The sequence below is a fragment of the Chlorella variabilis genome, assembly GCF_000147415.1.
Source record: "Chlorella variabilis unplaced genomic scaffold CHLNCscaffold_16, whole genome shotgun sequence".
Taxonomy (NCBI): domain Eukaryota; kingdom Viridiplantae; phylum Chlorophyta; class Trebouxiophyceae; order Chlorellales; family Chlorellaceae; genus Chlorella; species Chlorella variabilis.
The window spans coordinates 951,614-970,767 of record NW_005435072.1 but is presented as its reverse complement, the minus strand read 5'-3'; the positions used below and the strand labels follow the sequence as shown (position 1 = coordinate 970,767).

The following is a 19,154-nucleotide window of genomic DNA, read 5'->3' as shown; positions in this document are numbered from 1 at the left end:
CGCCTTCAAAGCGCACGCCGCCGCTTGCCTCCACTGCTGCCAACAACCCTGCGCTGTTGTTCGCAACTATACAGGGAGCGTTCTTAGAAGAACTGAGGCGGCTAAAGGCGAGATTGGCACTCTGCCGATTGCATTTTATGCAGGTTTGGAACTAATTTGCCTCAACTTGCCGCTGCTGCCTGCCTGCAGGGGCCGCTGGAAGGTCCTGCCAAGCCTCCCGAGCTCATCAAGTTCACCACAGCACAGTCGGTCGGCGACGCCCTGAAGGTGCGGGCCAAGCCCCCTGCTTGTTTGCCATTATTTTTGTGGTACTGCCCACCAACCCTGGCCTTCCAACCTCCAGGCGCTGGCCGCCTACAACATCCTGAGCGCCCCAGTCAGCGATGCCGCCACCGGCGAATATGTGGGCATGGTGGACGTGGCAGACATCATGGGCAGCATGTTGCGGGGTGCGCGCCGCCGCACGCATGCTGCGCTCAGCCAGAAATGGCAAACCGGCTCTGCTTGCTGGCTTACCTACCTGCCCCAGCCCTGCATCTCTGTGCATGGGACCTCCTCCGCTGCTGCCGGTGACCGAAATGCTTGCGTCGCTTGCCTTGCCTGCCTTCACGCACACCATTTGCAGGCGTGTATCCCGAGCTGCTAGAGAAGGGATACCTGGAGCAGCACAAGCGGCTGTCCATCTCAGAGCTGCAGTCAGGTGGGCGCAGGTGGCGTGCCAGGTGAAAGGCAGCAGGCCTGGTGGTGTCGCATGCAGAAACCTCCCTACCGCAGCGTCCCAGTGGCGCTGGGTCCGGGCCTACACGCAGCCTGCCGGCGGGCGCCGCGTCTGAGCTTGGGGCTCGCCTTGCCGGCCGGTGCAGTGGGTGTGGAGTTTTGCTCCCGGAAGCTGAGCAACCTGCTGCATGGAGGCGACCTCTGGTTTAAAGGTGGGGCGCCGAGGTGGGGTGCCGCGCTGCATGCTGCCGCCTGCCCTCCACTGCAAGCGGCAGAGGCTGTGCCGCCACAAGCCGCCATGCCCAGCCACCCACTCGCTTCTGCGAATCCCTTCGATGCCCTGCCACCTCGCTCTTCCTGCCTGCAGGCGACACAGAGTCCAATCTGCTTGAGGTGGTGGAGACGGGCTTCCGGGTCAGGTGGGCTGGCATGCCGCGTGGACGGCCACTGGATGCACCTGCCAGTGCTTGGCATGATGCGGGTTCCGCCATGCCCCGCTTTCCGTCACCTTTCCGCTGTTCCAGTCCACCCCGCTCCGCCTGCAGGGCCCCCCGCAAGCTGCACGTGCCCCACCACCACCTGAAGGTGCACCACCGAGTGGCGGTGTTTGACATCCTGCCAGGTAGCTGCCTGCGCCCGTGGAGCCCCGCTGCCCCCCCAGAGCAAGAGCTGCTGCAGTGTGAGGCCCACCCACCCGCCGCCTGCCCACCTCCCCATCCCACCCCCCACATCGCCGCCCCGGGCTGCTCGCCCTTGTGCCTCAATATGCGTGCGGGCGCTGCCCACCCGCCGCGCTGCTGCAGGCGAGCAGACGCCCGATGGGCCAGTGCCAGAGTGGCACATCACAGACATCGTCAGCCAGACAGACGTGGTGCGGTTCCTGGCGGCGCAGATAGACAGGTGGGGGCGGCGGGGAGGGCATGGGAAGGCCTGGCGCTGCTGCACTCTTGCACCCTGAAGTGGGGGCCGCGCTTGGCCTTGCCAGTGCTGCCCACGGCAGCCTCCATCCTTCTGCTGGCCCCCTCTGCTCGTGGGTTGGCCAACCATCTCGCCCTGCCGCGCCGTGCCGTGCCGAGCAGGCTGGATGCGGCCTTTAACCTGCCGGTGTCCCAGCTGGGGCTGGTCACCCACGATGTGGAGACAGTCCCCGGCAGCACGCCTACACTAGCAGGTGGGAACAAGTGGGGATCCTCATCGCTTTTGGGCTCTCAGCGTGAAGCCATCTAGCGTCAGCTGCTGCTTGGGAGTCACCTGTCATGAAGTTTTCCTCCTTGCCCTCGCCCCTGGCTTTGAAGAAAGCACTGTGCCAGCCACCAGCCTGCCTGCCTGCCTGCCTGCCCGCCTGCCCGCCTGCCCGCCTGCAGCCTTTGCCGCCATGCACCGCAGCGGGCTCTCTGGGATCGGCGTGACCGAGGCGGCGGGCGGCCCACTGCTGGCCAACCTCAGCATCAGCGACCTGCGCGGACTCACACCAGACAGGTCTGCTGCTGCCCACCACCCCGGCCCCGCCGCCCGCTGCTGCCAAGCCCGCTCCACAGCTCTAGCAGGGTTGAGCCATAGCTTGCCCGCCTGCCCACTGCAGGTTTGGCGCACTGGCACTTCCGGTGGGTGCCTTCCTCCTGCTGCAGAAGGGGCGCGGCCTGCGGTGGGAAGACTGCCTCACCGACCAGCTGCCCGAGGCGGTCAGGGTGGGTTGCGGCCCGGGAAGTGCTTGCCGCCAGCCAGCCAGCCAGCCAGCTCTGCTGCTGCCCATCCCGTGTCCTTTCTGCCACCTTGTGCACACACACACGCACGCCTGGTTGTGCCAGCCTTGCCACCGGCCAACCACTCCTCCCCGTGGTGTCCTGGCCGTGCAGGAGGGGCGGTGGAGCGAGGCGCTGGCCAGCATCCCGCTGGTGACCTGCGGCCCTGAGGCGGCTCTCAGGGAGGCCATCGGCCAGCTGGTGGATCACAAGAAGCACAGGCGAGTGCTGTGTGGCATGTGGGAGGCAGAAGGATGTGGCGGTGGAGCATGCGGGGCCGGTGTCAGAGGCAGGGGCAGGGGCTCGCCACACTGGCTTGCCCACACTCGCTGTGCTGTGCTTCCGCCCCCGCAGGGTGTACATTGTGGATGGCGAGGGGCGGGCCATCGGCGTGCTGACGCCCACCGATGTGCTGCGCATGGTGTCTCAGTGATGCTGTGGTGCCGACGCACCCACAGGGGCTCCCAATAGGTTGCTGCGCTTGCTTTCATGCGCTCTCCTCGCACCGTTCAAGAGCCCACTCACATGGGCTTTGCCCCAGTTCATGCCTCATGCCTTCCAAAGAGTAAATTTTACTTGCATGCTGCTCAGGCTACTGCGATAGCCCATACCAAGGGCCAGTCATGTTGGGCAGGGGCAGATCATCCAGCCCGGGGCCCGCCGCCATCCGCCAACCCCATGCGGCCACCTCATCCGCCTGATCCCCATCATGGTCTCGGCGATCACCGGCCCTCCGCTCCTCGTTGGATCGAACCTACTCCACAGCAGCCGTAGCTTTGGCTTTCGGCGCGCACAAGAAGTTGGGCCGGGTTCTGGCTACCCGCGGATTGAGGCGCGGCTGTCGTGCTGCATTGGCTCCACAGCGATGGGCAAGAAGAGCAGAAACACCAAGGCGGCCGCAGGCAGCGGAGCCCCAACCCCGACACCAGCGTTGCCGGCCAGCCAAGCTCTTGACCTGCTGGGCGCAGACGATTCCGTCACGCAACGGCTTGGAGAGCTACTGGACTCGATCAGGTGAGCGGGCTGCGCCTGCGCTGCCGCCGCCGCTGCCCTGCGGACCGCTGCCGCCGCAAACTGCTGCCGCTGCCCGTCCCCTCCAGCAGATGCCGGACTGTTTTGGAGCGGCTGAAGAAGGCTGGCTACAGCGAGCATGTGGCCCAGGTAATCCCAGATGTGTGGTGCCGATGAGCCGCGGCCACACCTGCCGCCGCCGCCGCCGCCTACCTGTGTGCGGCTCCATCCTGGGGAGCTGAGCATCCCCCCAAGAGTTTGCCCAGGTTCACCCAAGCATGCCACCATGCAAGCCCATGGGCGGCTGTGCCGAGAGCCCGCTCCCCTCCAGCACCCATGCCAGCCTGCTCCCTGCCGCCTGCCTCTCCCAATGCAGCGCGCGTGCCTGGAGGTGCACCAGGCCAAGCGGGAGGTGTCTTACGACTCAGCACTCAAGTGGATCCGCCGCCACGACGTCACCAAGATCGACAAGTGAGCCGGGAGAGAGGTGCCGGGGCTCTGCGTTTTATTGTTGGCTCACGCCGACCGGCGGCCGTCTCCACATCGACCACGCCGCCTCTCTGCGAGATGCTCTGGCGGCCTCCTGCACCACTTGGGTGCCGCACTGTCGCAGCGCCCGAATGCCAGGGTTGGTGCTGCGTCCGCTGGCTGGCTGCACCCGCCATATCCGTGTTGTGTCTGTCGCTGCAGGCCGCTGCAGCCGCTGGAGCTTCTCAAGTACCTGTCTGAGATTGTGGTGAGCCTGGTGGAGCGCCTGCCCAAGCCCGACCCCGCCCAGCTACAGCGCCAGCTGGCGCCAGAAGTGCGCGCCGCCCCCGCACTGCTCACCGGCGGCGCGGCAGGTGGCGGCGGCGGCGGCACCGGCGGCGCAGCAGGCGCCGTGGCAGCCAATGGCCAGGGGGCGGTCGGGAGCGGCGGCGGCGGCGCCGCTGCCGCCGTGGCGGCGGCACGCCAGCGCCAGGCGCAGCAGCTGCTGCTGGACCCGCACTGGCAGGCCTCGCTGGCTGGCGAGGACGACGTGCTGCGCAAGCTGGCGACGGCGGAGGCCGCCGAGGGCGACCTGGAGGCGATGCTGCTGGAGCTGGGAGCCCTGGAAGAGGCCTCTGCCTCCGCCTCCTCAGCAGCCGCCACCTCCTCCTCCTCCGTGGCACCAGCACCAGCCGGCACAGACGCAGGGAGCGGCAGCGCAGGCAGCGAGCTGGCACTGGTGGCCAGCGGCTCGGCGAGCTTGGGCGCCAGCGTTGGCGGCGGCGCAGGCGCCGGCTTCACTGGCCGGGTGGCGCAGCAGATGCTGGGCCTGCAGCAGCAGATGAGCAAGGCGATGCAGAGCCTGGCCAGCCTGCGCCGCAGCGGCTCCGGCAGCGGCGGCGGCAGCAAGACGGAGGCTGCGGCGGAGGCGGCGATAGCCGAGGTGGCAGCGGCAGGGGCTGGAGAGGCGGCGCAGCAGGCGCCGGGTGCGGGGCCGAGCACCAGCCCTGGCGCTGGCGGCGCGGGAGGCAGCGCTCATGCCTCGCCAGCGGTGCCGCCGCCGTCGACGACCTTGCCAGTTGGTTTGTCTGCCGAGCAGCAGGCGCTCATCCAGGAGCAGCTGTCCAAGCTGCAGCTGAGCCAGGGGCAGCTGGCCTCGCTGCGGGCCATGCTGGGGCCAGGCGAGCACCGCGCTGCTGCTGCTTGTGCTGCGCCACGACTGCGTGTACTGCTGCCGCTGCGGCACCTAGGTGGTTGCTGGCTGCGCCCACCTGCCCGGTCAGCCATGCGTGGCACTCGTCTGCATCCTCCCAGCCCTCCCCAGCCCTGCCTGCTCTGCAGGCGTGGAGGTGTACACAGCTGAGGAGTACAGGGAGCACAACCCAGGTGAGGTGGCGCTGAGGTGGCGCTGAGGTGGCTGCCGGCATGGTGCTCTCGGCAGAGGTTTGGTCAGCGGGGCATCGTCAGCAGGTGCATTCTTGCTGCCCAGGAGCAGGTGGCTCGCTGCCAAGGAGCCAGGTGCGCTCTGCTCCCTGAAAAACCGGCGCCCTGCTGGCCGCACCGCGCCTGCAGATGCGGACTACGACTCGCTGCCGGCCATAGACCTGCAGCTGCTGGGCCCCCAGCCGGCAGCCGCGGCGCGCCCAGGCAGCGCTGCCAGCGCACGCGCCGCCATCGCCCCGCCCCTGCCACCCGCCGCCGGCGCAGAGGCAGCTGCTGGGGCCCCAGCCGGCAGCGCCGCGGCGGCCGCCGCGCCGGGGGAGCCGCAGGCGTTGGCAGCAGGTGCGGCGCTGCTGGCCTGCTTGGTCACCAGCTAATGCTGGCTTGGCGCCTCTGCCGGGCGCCGCCAAGCAGTCCGCAAACCCGCCTGCCCGCCCACCTGCCTGCGTGCCTATGCGTCGATGCCCACACCGCGCATTCACCCCACCAAGCTGCCCCGCCCGCCCCGCAGAGCTGGCCAGCCTGCGGCAGCACCGCGAGTGGGCCGACCGTCGCATCGCGCAGCTGATCCGCCGCGTGAGCGAGGCGGAGCGGCCGGTGCGGGAGGAGGCGGCCAAGCTGCTGCGCGAGGTGCAGGCGCTGAGGGTAGGTGGCGCCGGCGCCACGGCAGGGAGGGGAGCGAGGGCCAGGAGAGGGAGGGCCAGGGGGGAAGCCGCCAGGGGGCTGCCTGGCGGGGCGGCAGCAGTCTGTGCCTCAGACACGTGCAGCTGCGGGCAGTTGCTTCTTGCTACTCGCTCACGACGAAGTGGCAAGCGTTTGTCCCCGTGCATGGCATCCGCTCATGCGTCGCCTGCTTCTGCCCCTGCCCGCCCCGCCTGGCCGCAGGTTGAGAAGGAGGCTATGAAGGGGAGGCTGCAGGAGCTGGAGCGCAGCATTGCCAAGGTCAAGGAGAGCACGTATGTGGAGGCTGCGCAGAAGAGGTGCGGGGCGGCACGCCGCTGCCGCGTGTTGCGCTGCCTACCTGTGCTGTTTTGCCTGCGCCTTTTTGGATGGTGCCTTCTTGTATGTCCCTGGATGGCCCCTGGATGGCCCCTGGATGGCCCCTGGATGGCCCTGTCTGCCTGCCTGGATGGCCCTGCCTGCCCTGCCTGCCTGGCTGCCTGCTTCTGCCTGCCTGCCTCTTGGCCCACACCGTGCCGCTGCCGCCGCCCTTTCGATCTCTGCAGGGAGTTTGAGCGCGCGGCGGCGGTGGCGGCGGCGGAGCTGAAGGCTGCCAGCCTGCGCGAGGCGGAGGTGTCGGCTGAGGCCCGGGAACTGCAGAAGCAGCTGGCACAGGAGCGCAAGCGCCGTGAGGCCGCCGAGGCGCGCAGCAAGAAGAGCGCCTCGGATGCGGCTGGCGCGGCGTCGGCGGCGGCCACGGCGGTCGCCCAGGACGAGGTGGAGGCGCTGAGGCGGCAGCTGGCGAGGCAGCAGCAGCTGGCGGAGGAGCGGCGGTGCGTGGCGGCGGCGGCCGAGGCGGCGGCGGCAGAGGCCGTGGCTCGCGCCGGCATCGCCGACAGCGCCGCCAAGGGGCGGTGCGAGATGCTGGCTGCCGAGAAGGCCTCGCTGGCGGTGGCGCTGGAGGAGGCGGCACGCCACCAGCAGCGGGCGGCGGCAGAGGCGGAGGAGGAGCGCGAGAAGCTGCTCGGGCAGCTGGCTGCTGCCCAGGGACGGGCCGCGCAGCTGGAGGCCGGGGCGCAGGGCCTGCAGCAGCAGCTGGCAGCGGTGCGTGGCGAGGCCGCCGCCGCGGCGCAGCGCGCGGCCGAGGCGGAGGCGCACGCCGCCGCCGCCACCGCCGCCGCCGAGGCCGCCCGCCAGCAGCTGGCCGCGCTGGCGCAGCAGCAGCAGCTTCTGGGCGGCGGCTCTGCGCTGTCCAGCCCAGACCCGGCGCCGTCGGCACCCACGCCGGCCCCGCCCACCAGCCGTAGCAGCGACGGCGGCAGCGCTGGCGGCGGCAGCCTGTTTGGAGGCGCCGGCATGGGCATGTGGGGCGGGGGCGGCCTGTTTGGCAGCGCCCCGCTGGATGCGGCGGCCGCCAGCAGCCCCGCGCCCTCGGGCCCCGCCACGCTGTCGCCCAGCATGGGCAGCAGCTCTCCCATGAGCCACAGCGGCGGCGCCACGCCACACCACAGCATGAGCTGCAGCATCGCCAACAGCCCCGTGGCGCCGCCGGCCGGCTGCCTGGCCATGCCCGCCGCCCACTTCCTGCACGGCTCCCTGATGGCCGGCGCCGGCGCCGGTGCTGGCCCCGGCGGCGGCGGCCTGTTTGCGCCCCTGCCGCAGCAGCCCGCGGGCGCGTTCGCCGCCGCCGACTCGCTGTTTGGCGGCGTGGGGCCCAGCGGCATCCTGCTGCCAGACCCAAACAGCATCTGGGGCGGCGGCGGGACACCTGCGGGCCCGGGGTCGGGAGCCCAGCCGCACTTCTTCCAGCCATCACAGCAGGTGCTGCGCTGACGCCTTGGACGCCCTGCGCCCGCCTTGTTTCTCAATCCCTTTCTTCCAGTAGAGCCTGAGGCTCCTAAATGTCCCCTTGTAATTTCGGTGGGGAAACAGATCTCGATTGAAGGCCAGGCTGTACTACCACTGTTGATCCCCAGGAGTGACACTTTTAGCACCCTTAGCATTGCATCCCTTGACAGGAGCAGCATCCAGCCACCATGACGAGCCCCAAGGTGTGCCTGCCCCTCTGTGCACGTGAAGAAGGCTTGGCCAGCAACCTGATTCCTACGCAGGCATCCAAGGCTGCTCCACGACTTCACCTGCACAGGGCATGCCACGGCAGCAGCCGGGGCTGCCGCCTCAGATTCCACACCCGCCCGACACCCGCCGCCGTACACACACCACCGATCCCCGCCGCCTCGGCATGGAACTTGCCGTGCAGGGTGCCAGAGACGAGCCCACCGTCAACTTCCGGCAGGCAGACGAGGCATACGACGAGCTGTCGGGTGAGCCGGGCAGCTGAGCAGTGCTGACCCGCGGCGCTAGGCTCTGTGTGTTGCTAGCCGCTCTCGCTCCGCTCTGTGCAGCGCCGACCTACGAGGGCCGGGGCAACACCCCCAAGATGACAGAGGGCAAGTCACGTGAGCTGGGTGTCAGGCTGTGAAGGGGGGGCGCCGACAGATGCGGCATGGAGCGTGGGGCATGGGGTTACAACCTTGGGCTGGCTGGCCAACGTGCGGCACCCTTCGTGCTGCAGACGCCACCCACCCACGCAAGGGGGACCGCCTGTTTGACCGCCATGATGCCAGCGGCAGGGCGTGAGTGCCTGCTGTGCACTTGGAGCAGTCACCTGCTGCCGTCCCTGGCAGCTTGTGCTGCTGTGTTCCTGGTGTCCCTTGCGTGCCCCGCAACTGCTTCCCCTTGGCAATTGGCAGGCACGAGCTGGAGAAGAAGCATGGCGCCGGCAAGGCAAACTGGGGCGTGGAGGGCGAGGCGCAGGAGTGAGCCGCCATACCCGCGTACCTTGGATACGTGTGGCTGCTACCTGGCCCAAGAGCTTAAAAATGGGGATGAGGCTGCAGCTGAGGGTTTCGCTGCCTCCTGAAGTATCTGGCGCACCTGCTTGCCCTGTGCCCCTCACACTGAGACCCCGCAGGGAGCTGGACCTGGCGGTGCAGCAGTCGCTGGCTCGTGATGCGGAGCTGGATGCCGCCAACCCGCAGATGGTGTCGGAGGCGGATGCGCCGGGGGAGGAGAATGTGAGTTGCCGCGGGGGTTGGTTGAGAGCTGGGTGTTTAGCCATCATGCCCCAGGCAAGTTGGAAGCAAGCACCCATTGGCCCTGCATCCCCGCTGCTTGCTGCAGGTGATGACTCTGGAAGAGTTTGAGGCGCTGCAGCGTGAGCTCAGCAAGCCGGAGCAGGGCGGCCCGGCATGATGGCAGGCTTGCCGGCAGGCTGCAGCAGCGGCGGTGCGGCCCGGCGCCAGCTGCCCCTGATGCCACAATGTTCATTGGGAGTTGCTGGCTCATGATTTGTAACACATGGGCAGGAAGCACATCTCACGATTTGTAGGGAGTGAAGCCTGCATGCGACGGGAACCTGCGGCCGCCTGGCGCCATCCCGACTGGCGCCAGCCAGCGGAGTCCTCGGAACCGGGCAAGTCCCTTGCCGGCTTGCTCTGTGCTTCATCTGTTTCTTCAATTGTGAATCTGGGAGTCCGCAGCGCCTTGCGAAGTGCTGGTTTCGGCCGACACAGGCAGACACAAGGCCTTCTGTTAGCTTTGCTTGTTTCGAGCCAGCTCTATCACAGCCACTGAGCAGCGGCAGGCGACAGGATGGGCAAAGGCGGCACCCGGTTCGATGGCGAGGCAGTGGCCGTCAGAGGGAAAGCCAAGGGCTACACCGGCAAGGACATGAAGAAGGCGCGTTGCCTGGCAGCCCTAAGCCGCGCCGCACGGGTGTCCCGCTTGTCGCCGCTGCCGCCGCTGCCCGCCTGCCCTCCGCCCTCCACTCCAGTCCACCCTCCTGCCTGCAGGACATGGAGACCTTCCTGGCCACGGGGGTTCACCCAGAGGTGGAACGGGCGCGCAAGGCGCAGCAGGACATCATCCCTCCGCTGCCCGAGCGCTCCACGCAGCGCCAGCACGTCTTCCTCACCATCACAGTCAACAACCAGCCCAAAGGTGCGGGCCAGGGGAGCACATGGCCTGGCTGGAGGTGGTTGGCAGAGGGGCCTGTGCTCTGCTGCTGCCCTTTGCTGGAATCGCAGGCGTAACTCAGCAGCCTCGGCGCAGCGGAACTCGTGCCTGCTGCCCCCCCGCTCACCTGCATTTTCCGCGGCCGGGCCTTGCAGGCCGCATGGTGATTGAGCTGTTTGACGACATTGCGCCCGTGGCGGTCCAGCACTTTAAGAACCGCTGCTCGGGTGCGGCACGGGAACAGGGCTGCTGGCGGCGCCCGCGCCGCCTGCCTGTGACGCGCTACTCGCCGATGCGCTGCCTAGTTCTGCTGCTGGGCAGCAGGCGCGCCGAACTCTCCACCAGACCCCACCCCACCCTGCCCGGGCCCCGCTCGCCGCTCCGCGCTGCTTGCTGTTGGTGCAGAGGGCGCCAGCGACACCTTCAAGGGCACCGCCATCCACCGCGTGGTGAAGGACATGGCTGCCTTTGGGGGCAAGTCCAAGAGGTGCGGGGGGCACACACTGTGTGCTGTGTGCATGATAATCACGCTGTGCTTGGAAGGGTGCAGGCGACACGCATCGTGCAGGGCACATGTGCTGGTGGCGGCGTGCTGTCGCGGCAGGCCCTGCGGATGCGCATAGCCAGCTGCATGCCGGGCCGCTGTTCAAGACTGGCCTTGCTCGTGCTGCTGAGGGTCGAGTGACGGCTGCTGCTGCTGTGGGCCCCTGCTGCCTGGCTGCAGCTACCGGGAGGGGGTGCACATGAAGCGGTACACAGAGGTGGGTTCAAACTTCCTGGCCAGCTTCCGGGCAAGGCAGCAGACTGTCAGGGACGCGCAGCAGGCACGCCTCTGGTCTCTTCTCCTCTATGTTGCCTGGCACCAGCGTCCCGCAGGCGTGCTGCCTGCCTCATGACCGCCAGTCCTACTGCTGCCCATGGTCGCCCTGCCCCGCAGATGCGGCACAGCGAGGAGGGTCTGGCCTCCATCTCGCTGCAGGGGGATGAGTTCTGCATCACTGTGGGGCGGGCGCTCATGCTGGATGAGACGCATCAGGTGAGGGGAGCAGGGCAGGGCAGGGCAGTGGGAGGCGCTTTGGGGGGTTATGGAATCGGCTCCATGGAGTGCATGCCTGCCTGCAGTTTGCAAGCATGCTGCACGCAGGCGCTGCCCCGCTTCTCTCCTGCTGGCACCCCTGCCTGTCGTGCCACTCATGCGCTGGCCCCTGCTGCCGCTGCAGGTGGTGGGCCGCCTGTGTGCGGGCCGCGAGCTGCTGCCGATGCTCAACGCAATGCAGACAGACGTCAACGATGCGCCGGTGCATCGTGTGCGGGTTTCACGCTGTGGCTTTACCAATGCAGGTGCCCCATAGCAGCCTGCTGCTTCGGCTTCATGAGCTGCTGCCGCACTGCACCTGATCTGCAGCTGTGCGGAGCCACTGGGGCGCCTTGTGCTGTCAATCATTCCTCTGCCTTTGCTGATCCCTCATGCTGCCGTGCCACTACTTGCGCCGCAGATGGCTCGCTGGAGGATTTTGATGAGTCTGGGGCGGGCAGCGGCGGCAACAAGAAGGAGACTGCGGAGGAGGCGGCGGCGCGGGTGAAGCTGGAGGCAGCCAAGGCGCGGGAGTCTGTCAGGCAAGCGCTGCAGACGGGGCTGGAGGCCAGCGGCAGCAAGCGCAAGCAGCCCGAGGGCGCGGCGGCGGCGGCGGGCGGCGGCAGGCCCACGGCCAAGAAGGGAATGCTGAACAGCATGCTGGGAGACCTGAGCAGCAGCGAGGAGGAGGAGGAGGAGTAGCTGCTCGGCTGGTAGGCATGCCTGTCCCGTCTTCTCCCGCTCGCTCGTCTCTGCTGCTGCTCTGCTGCTGTTGCTCAATGGTTGCTTGCTCCTCCTGCTGGCGCGCGCGCTCATCTCCTTACTTTTCAGCCACCATCCGCACTCTTGACACACCGTGCGTTGCACTTGACTTGACTTGAAACAGTGGTTGAATCACGCCGATGCTGTGGTCAGAAAGCAGGCGTGCATCCACGCGACGATCAGCTGCACCAGGCCAGGTAGAGAGAGGCGCTGGTTGCCAGCGGTCTCGCCATGTCTGGGGCAAGGTGACGGCCACAGGAGGGACATGTTATTTCCTGGTAGCTTGTGAGATGTCAATTAACCAACACAGGCGCAGCTCAAAGCTTAGGTGCCGCTGTGATCCCAGCGCCGCCGCCGCCTTTACAGCAGATTTCGTGCACGTATGCGCCCAGCGAGTTGTGCGGGCACCTGCTTCCCAAATTGTCTCGTCGGAACATCCCCGATTGTTGAGTTCAGTGCTCATTACCCCTGCCCCCATCTTCCTTGTGTCAATCGCCTGGTCACCGTGATCGCCTGATCACCCCAGCTGGTAATCAGCATGTCGGTGCGCAGACCGGCCTTCGTGAAGCTGCACCCTGCCGACACTTGCGCTGGCTTGCCCCGCGTGTTTCTTGAACAGCACCCCGACAGTTTCGAGCCCCAGACCAACCCCTGTGAGTGCTGGTGCCCTGTCGATCGATCGCTGCCGCGCACCGACCGCAAGAGCCCCTCCCGCCCCCACCCGCCTCCCGCTTCCCGCCGCCACCCGCTTCCCGCCGCAGCCTGCCGACCTGTTGCGCTGCGCCAGCCGCCGACCCACTCGCTGTTGCCATCAACCCGCAGACACTGGCTTCAAAGAGAAATGGGGCTTCAGTGAGGACGATGACGGCGAGCCCATGGCGGTGAGGCAGGCGGCTGTTCACACCGGTACAGCATGGCTGCGGCAGCGCCGCCAGGACTGCTCCGTCGCCGCCGCACCGCTTCTGCCTCCCATGGCTCCCTTGTGTGATGTTGCTGGATCCCTGCCCCCTCCTGCACACCGCGCAGTTCATGATGCGCTCCATGACCTGTCAGTCGATGTACGGGCCCCACAGCAGCCAAGGCCTGAAGAAGCCAGGCAAGCCTCCTGGTTTGAGGGCTGGAATGTGTGCCCCAGCACTTCATGGAACCTGCTCCAGTGAGTTGGGCAGTGCTGACGTGCCAGGCCGCAGCTAAGCCCACTTATTTTTGTGGGACAAGTGCAGAGCAGCAGTTTGTGGATGTGCTGATCGCGAAGAAAGTGCGGGCACTGGAGGCTGGCAAGGAGGCGGCGGAACCCTTCTACCGGTGAGCGGGCTGGCAAGGCGGCGGGGCGGCAGGCTGGTGGGCGGGACACAGGCACACCTACTGCATGCAGCTCACGCAGCTCTGGTGCCCACACGGCTGCCTGCATTCAAGGTTCCCTCTGCACGCCACAGCTCCTTGCGCTGCCTGCTTGCAGGCGGGACTTCATACTCGACATCGACCTGGCCTGCCCCGACCCGCAGTTCCGGCACGAGCCGCGCGTGTGGCGGCGGGTGCGCGTGTCGGGCGGCACGCAGCTCACCGCGCTGCAGGACAAGGTCATCACGCCCGTCATGGTGAGCCTGGGGAGGGAGGGAGGTAGCGGAGGTGAACTGCACCATCTGCCTGCGGCTGGAGTGTGTTTGGAAGGCAGCTGGCTTGGCAGGGTGGCAACGCACCACGCCCGCCTGTCCACCACTTCCATCGAGGTCGGCAGGCGCTGCCTGTTTGAGCGGCATGCGCTGCCTGTTTGAGAAGCGGCAGGGCAGCGGCGTGAGGAAAGGCGCGGCCGGGGCGCTGTACCAGGCCCGGCGTTCCAGCCGATGTTGTCGAGTCCGCCACCCTCCTGCCGTGCAGGGCTGGGTCCGGAACTACCATGGCCACCTGTGGACAGACTACCGCGACGGCGCCCTGCTGGGAGACCCTGCGTGAGCGGGGGGGCAGAGGAGGGGGAGAGGGCGCTGCCTCTGCCGCCGTGCGGTGCAGTGGCAAGCATGCTGCGCAGGGCAGGGCTGGACAAGACTGGGACCATGGTTGTGTGGAAGCTGCAGCACATCCGCCTGCTTCGCCTACTCGCCAGCCTGCCAGCCAGCCGCTACTCCAGGCCCCAGGTCCTCCCTTCATGCCGGGTCCTCCCTTTGATGCCAACCTGCCCACCTGCTTGCCCAACAAACAACAAAAAAGTTATCCTGCTTTCCCACCCGCAGGTCCCAGGCCATTGACATGATGCACGTCAGCCTGCACTACCACGGTTTTGTTGATGAGCGGCCCTGGCGCCTGGCTGACATCCTGCGGGTGCGAGGCGGGGTGGCGGGTGGGGCGCACGGGCTGCCCGCCCACGCCTGTTGCCAGATCCACCTTCATTGCTGCTGAACGCGAACAACCCTGCTGCCTGTGTGTTGTGCAGGAGGTGGGCCAGCAGATGAGCTACACGTATGACATAGGTGACAACTGGCGCCACGTCATCACTGTGGTGGAGGTCCTGCCCGAGGTGGGTGTGCTGCGTTGTAGCAGCAGCACCAGCCGTCAGTGAGCTCCCCATCTCAAACTGCGTCACATCACACCGTGGCGGCACTGCAGCGCCTGCCATTCTGCTGCTGCCAGCCAGCCTCGTCCCGCTCCTGTGCTGCTTGCGCGCCTCCCTTCCTTTTGCGCATCCATCGCTGCATCCATGCCGCTAACGTGCGTGCAGGAGGAAAGCACCGGCCGGGCGGCTGTGCTGGATGGCGCCATGGCGTGCCCGCCTGAGGACAGCAGCGGCATGGAGGGCTCAGGCTCCGGATCCTACCAGGTGCCTTTGCTCAGCTGAGAAACAGATGGGGTGGGAAAAGGGCCACAGGCGCTGGTGCCGCTTGCTGGGCTGCGCTGCCGCTGTGTTCCGCTGCCTAGGCTGCTGCCGCTGTGTTTTGCTGCCTACGCTGCTGCCGCGGCTGCCGTCAGTGGTGCCGTGGGAGTGCCTCCGCAGCTGCCTTTGCCTGTGTCCCCACCGCTGCCGCTGCCGCTGCTGCCGCCTGCAGGAGTTCCTGGACCAGATGCTGGACCCCGCCTACCAGCGTACCGCCGAGTACCGCACCCGCATGCACAAGGCGTCAGCGGCGCTCAACTACCGAGACAGGCGAGCGCCAGTTCCTTGACTTGCTCCACATCAGAAGCTGCTCGCTTTGGCACATAAGATTTGTCAGAGCAGTTGCTGTGGTGCTGGGCGACTGGATAACTTCCCTGCCCTCGTGCCTGCTCGATCAGAAGAGTACCCGCCGGCGCCTGCTCACTGCTGCAGCCGCCGCGGCTTCCAGCCCCAGCGCTTTGTGCTGGCAGAGGCGCAGGCGGCGCTGGAGGCGGCACTGGCGAGCCGGGCCAGCGTCTCCTCTGGCTCCAAGCAGTTTGTGACCCCCCTGGGAATGTGGGGCGACGGCAGGCATGGGGCCGGCGTGGATGGGCTGATAGGCGGCGCGTGAGTGGCGGCGGCTGTACTGCCTGAACTGCCTGTCCACATGTACTGTTGCCTGGCAGATGCAGTTCCTTTGCCTGTGTGGCCAGCAGTATGGCTGTGCCGCACCAGCAGTGTACTGGCTGCGTGAGCGGTTGCCAGGCTGCGGCATTGCGCATTGCCGTAATTCCCATGGGCTGTGGTGATGCATGTGGGCCGTGAAAGGCCTCTCGTATCCGTCACTTCAGGCCTCCTCTGCCGCCTGGCTGCAGGCTGGGGCGGGGGCAGCAGCTGCGGCAGCAGGCCGAGCCCACTGGCTCCATCCTGACGGTGAGGTGCAGCGGCAGCAACCCGCATGGCCGGCCGGGTCATCCAGGGCTGGGTTTGGTGGCTGGCGGGTGCAGCGCTCGCATGCTGGCTGCCAGCTGGGAGCGGGGCAGCTCTCGAAGAGAGGCATGCAGGGCATGCGCCTGTAGAGGTGGCAGGCAGGCAGCAACTCATCTCTGGCGGCCCCGTCCTTTCCACCTCTGGGCTGCAGGAGACGGTGGCAACCTGCAAGGACCCGCGGGGAGTGGCGGTGTGTGCCAACTGCGGCAACCCCAACAACCTGATGAGCTGCGGAGGTGAGGCAGAACAGAGGTGCCGAGGCAGCCTTGGTGTGCTTAGTAACTCTATGGAGCTGCGTGGCTGCAATGCTGAGGCTTTGATGTGATTCCCACGGCACCTGCAGGGTGCAAGCTGCTCCGTTTCTGCGGGCGCCAGTGCCAACTGCAAGCCTGGCCCCGGCACAAACAGGACTGCAAGGCCGAGCAGAAGCGGCGGGCAGAGAAGGCGGCAAAGACAGGCGCTGCCAGCAGCAGCTAGCTTACAGCGCCAGAGGGCAGCGTTCGGGAAGGCCGACAAGACAGTGAAGCACACGGTGCCGTACCAAGTGGCATGCAATCTTCTGTAAGCTCTTGAGACTGTGACCAAGGAGATACAATCACAAATGGATAAGGAAAGGCTCCCAACTTTCTTGCCTCCTCCCTGCTTCCTACGCCTGCTCTCTCAACAGCCCGTCCTCAGTTTCGCCTCCCAACAGCTGTAGCCCACCCAGCAGCTTCCACAGCTATGGACAAGCTTCTTCTTCTTCTAGACAAGGCCACGGGGGAAAACACCAACCCCTACGCAGGAGTGCCCACGGCTGCTGAGCTGAGGCGCAGAGCTCGAGCTCCAGGGCCAGAGGCCGAACGTGGCGGCTCCAGCAACGGCAGCGGCAGCGCGCTGCTGCGGGCTGTGCTGCGCCGCGACCTTGATGCCGTGCAGCTGCACCTGCGAGGGCCCCACCCTGCATTGGACGCCCACGGCCTGACGGCGCTGCACGCCGCGGCGCTCGCCGACTTTGGGCCTGCCGTGCCGCTGCTGGTGGACGCAGGTGGGCACAGGCGGCACACCCATGCTGCTGCTGCTGCTGCTGGTGGTGGTGTTCACCCCTGGGCGGTGTGGCATCCGCTGCAGGGTGCTCCCTGGAAGCCGCTGCCGCGGTGGGCGCAGGGCCGCCCTGCACCGTGATGGCGGAGCTGCAGCTGAGCCAGCAGCAGTGGGACGCCATCACTCAGCCCGCTGATGCCTTCCTGGGCGGCCGCCCCTTCACGCCCCTGTGGGTGGCTGTCGCCTGCGGCTCGGCTGACGCTGCGGAGCAGCTGATGAAGGCAGGCGCATACGAGACCGGCATGTTCACAGGGCTGGTCACGGTGGCAAAACGGGCCAACAGACCGCAGGCCGAGAGGCACAACAGCGGGGCAGGCAGTGGCAGCAACGTGGAGGCAGTGCAAACGCTGGTCAGGCGGGGGGCAGAGGCGCTGCTGAGCAGAGGCCTGCCGCCCGGCCGCTTAGCTGACGAGGCGCACCGAGCAGCAGTGATGCTGGCCCACCCAGCCACATGGACGGAGCCTGGCCTGCCAGCCTGCCCCTGGCTGCTCCAGCACCTGTTGCGGCTGCACACCAGCGGCCAGCTGGGCGGCGCAGCCTATGCCTCGGCAGTCGGGCAAGTGCTTGTAAGCAGCCAGCCCGTGGACGATGCGGCGCTTGTGCCTTGGCTGGGCGTCCCTGCTGCCGCAGCGCTGCCCCGGGAGGTACTAGCAATCTGCACAACCGATATGTGCAGCAAGGGCAGAGAGCGATGCCTGGCGGCCCTGCTGGCCCGGGAGGAAGTTCAGCAGGCGGTGCAGCAGCCAGGCCCGGGGTATGGGCAGAGTGTCGGCACGCGGGCCATCCTTGCCGCAGCGTCCGCGGGCCATGGCGCCTGCATCGATGCCCTGCTGGCGGCTGGAGCGCAAATCACGATGGCCACCATCCAGCAGTGCATCACCAACTGCGTCTGCAGTCCCTCCAACTACAGCCACAGCGCGTGCAGCCTGGAGCTGCTGCTGCGCCGCACCAGGCCGCCGGTGCCTTTTGAGGGTGCCAGCCTCACCTCCTGCCCCATCTACTACCTGCTGGACTCCAAGCACACGTTGGACGACATGGTGGTCTGCCCGCTGGTTTGGTTCTTGTGGCAATCCCCTGAAAGCCGGGCTGACAGACGCTTGGCTGATGCATCCTGGAAATCAACCCATGGGTGTCAGTCGATGTTTGTGCACTGATGCACGCGCTACCTTGGCTTGCCCGGGGCTCTGGCTGCAGCTGTATGAAACGATGTTTGAGGGCTTGCGCGAGGCCGCCCAAGACATGCACCTGTGCCAGCTGCGCGCGATGGAGTGCCTGCTGGCTGCCGGCTACCGGCCAGTGACCTACCGCAGCATGGTGGTGCCTGGCAGGGGGCCTGTCGCTGACGGCACCAAGCTCAATTACTACCCTCCCGCCGACCCTGGTGTGGCCAGTCGGTGGGAGCTGACCACTGGCAACAGGTAAGCACGAGGTGGGGTGGGTGGTATGGATGGCTTTGAATGGACGGTCTCCTTTCTGTGACGTCATCTCCCGCTGCTGCCAAGTATCCCGCCCATGCTATCCAGAACACAAGCATGCCAGATGGCCCCTATGCACGTTGCATGCTGCAGGTGGCTGTGGCAGGCCGCAGTGCACGAGCCCTGGACCCCCACCACCAACCTCCACTTCCCTCCTGCATTCAAGGCTGCGGCATGTGCCCTGCTGCTTGCCGCGTACCACAGCCGCCAGCAGCCGGCGGGCATGAGCGGCCGGGTGTCGCTGCTGCAGGCGCTACCGCAAGAGCTGCTACTCAATGTCACTGCTCAGGCGGCCTACCCGCTGTCGGTCTGGAAGCCGGTGATGAAAGGGGGCAACCTGCTGGAGATAGTTGACCTACAGGAGTATGATGCGGCGATGGAGGCGCTCGATTATTGATGGTGGGTGAGCGCGGCGCAGCCAGCCCAGCGCAGCCGAGGCAGTCGTGGGCCCGGCAAAGACATGCGAAGCGCCCATCCAATGAATGAACCAAGCTTGATGTCCCAGTTTTGCTTGCCTTTTTGTTACATGCACATATGCGCAAGCTTCGATTGATGCACAGATGGAATCTATCAGAACCTTTTCACATGCGTGCTACATTAGTAGTTCAACAAGCAGCTGCTACCAGACCTTATGCTACTAGGCGCAACAGAGCAATGCACTTTGTCGGTGAGCCCAGCTGTCGTGCTTCAGCGCTTGAAAAGGATATAGATTGCATGGATGATCCCTGCAGCGTAAGAAACGGGGCAGCGCTCAGGCGGGCGCGCGAGCAGAGCAAGTCGTGGGACCGCTGCAGCGTGCCTGGAATCCAGCCCAGCAACGTCAGCAAGATGTTGATGACCACGGCCTGAGAGCAGCGGTTCTCCTCGAT

The 19,154-nt window shown here is 66.9% G+C and overlaps 6 protein-coding genes across 6 annotated transcripts; all 6 read left to right on the top strand.

The window, feature by feature from the left end:
- Positions 1-137: 137 nt before the first annotated feature.
- Positions 138-2,892, top strand: CHLNCDRAFT_53630 (hypothetical protein; the record flags this gene model as incomplete). Its single annotated transcript, XM_005845852.1, has 13 exons — positions 138-143; positions 190-267; positions 344-449; positions 626-700; positions 864-929; positions 1,085-1,136; positions 1,263-1,339; positions 1,521-1,617; positions 1,797-1,888; positions 2,082-2,196; positions 2,300-2,405; positions 2,574-2,698; positions 2,814-2,892. The coding sequence occupies 13 exons, from the start codon at positions 138-140 to the stop codon at positions 2,890-2,892; spliced, it is 1,074 nt and encodes a 357-aa protein (XP_005845914.1).
- A 432-nt stretch (positions 2,893-3,324) lies between these two features.
- Positions 3,325-7,871, top strand: CHLNCDRAFT_136517 (hypothetical protein; the record flags this gene model as incomplete). Its single annotated transcript, XM_005845851.1, has 9 exons — positions 3,325-3,473; positions 3,560-3,620; positions 3,847-3,941; positions 4,161-5,143; positions 5,280-5,324; positions 5,511-5,720; positions 5,890-6,023; positions 6,264-6,358; positions 6,605-7,871. The coding sequence occupies 9 exons, from the start codon at positions 3,325-3,327 to the stop codon at positions 7,869-7,871; spliced, it is 3,039 nt and encodes a 1,012-aa protein (XP_005845913.1).
- Positions 7,872-8,074: 203 nt separating this feature from the next.
- Positions 8,075-9,293, top strand: CHLNCDRAFT_136516 (hypothetical protein; the record flags this gene model as incomplete). The annotated part of the gene is made up of 7 exons (XM_005845850.1): positions 8,075-8,089; positions 8,299-8,362; positions 8,444-8,497; positions 8,614-8,674; positions 8,792-8,857; positions 9,013-9,115; positions 9,222-9,293. 7 exons carry the CDS (start codon positions 8,075-8,077, stop codon positions 9,291-9,293), a joined length of 435 nt encoding a protein of 144 aa, XP_005845912.1.
- Positions 9,294-9,692: 399 nt separating this feature from the next.
- Positions 9,693-11,832, top strand: CHLNCDRAFT_136515 (hypothetical protein; the record flags this gene model as incomplete). The annotated part of the gene is made up of 8 exons (XM_005845849.1): positions 9,693-9,815; positions 9,893-10,040; positions 10,211-10,282; positions 10,461-10,542; positions 10,780-10,816; positions 10,993-11,091; positions 11,276-11,360; positions 11,552-11,832. The coding sequence occupies 8 exons, from the start codon at positions 9,693-9,695 to the stop codon at positions 11,830-11,832; spliced, it is 927 nt and encodes a 308-aa protein (XP_005845911.1).
- Positions 11,833-12,430: 598 nt separating this feature from the next.
- Positions 12,431-16,204, top strand: CHLNCDRAFT_136514 (hypothetical protein; the record flags this gene model as incomplete). The annotated part of the gene is made up of 14 exons (XM_005845848.1): positions 12,431-12,545; positions 12,715-12,773; positions 12,919-13,000; positions 13,116-13,197; positions 13,352-13,490; positions 13,771-13,841; positions 14,121-14,208; positions 14,321-14,404; positions 14,606-14,704; positions 14,931-15,001; positions 15,191-15,364; positions 15,613-15,670; positions 15,879-15,963; positions 16,071-16,204. The coding sequence occupies 14 exons, from the start codon at positions 12,431-12,433 to the stop codon at positions 16,202-16,204; spliced, it is 1,341 nt and encodes a 446-aa protein (XP_005845910.1).
- Positions 16,205-16,450: 246 nt separating this feature from the next.
- CHLNCDRAFT_136513 (hypothetical protein) lies at positions 16,451-18,682 on the top strand (the record flags this gene model as incomplete). Its single annotated transcript, XM_005845847.1, has 5 exons — positions 16,451-16,754; positions 16,838-17,160; positions 17,305-17,850; positions 18,005-18,228; positions 18,379-18,682. 5 exons carry the CDS (start codon positions 16,451-16,453, stop codon positions 18,680-18,682), a joined length of 1,701 nt encoding a protein of 566 aa, XP_005845909.1.
- Between the last annotated feature and the right edge of the window lie 472 nt (positions 18,683-19,154).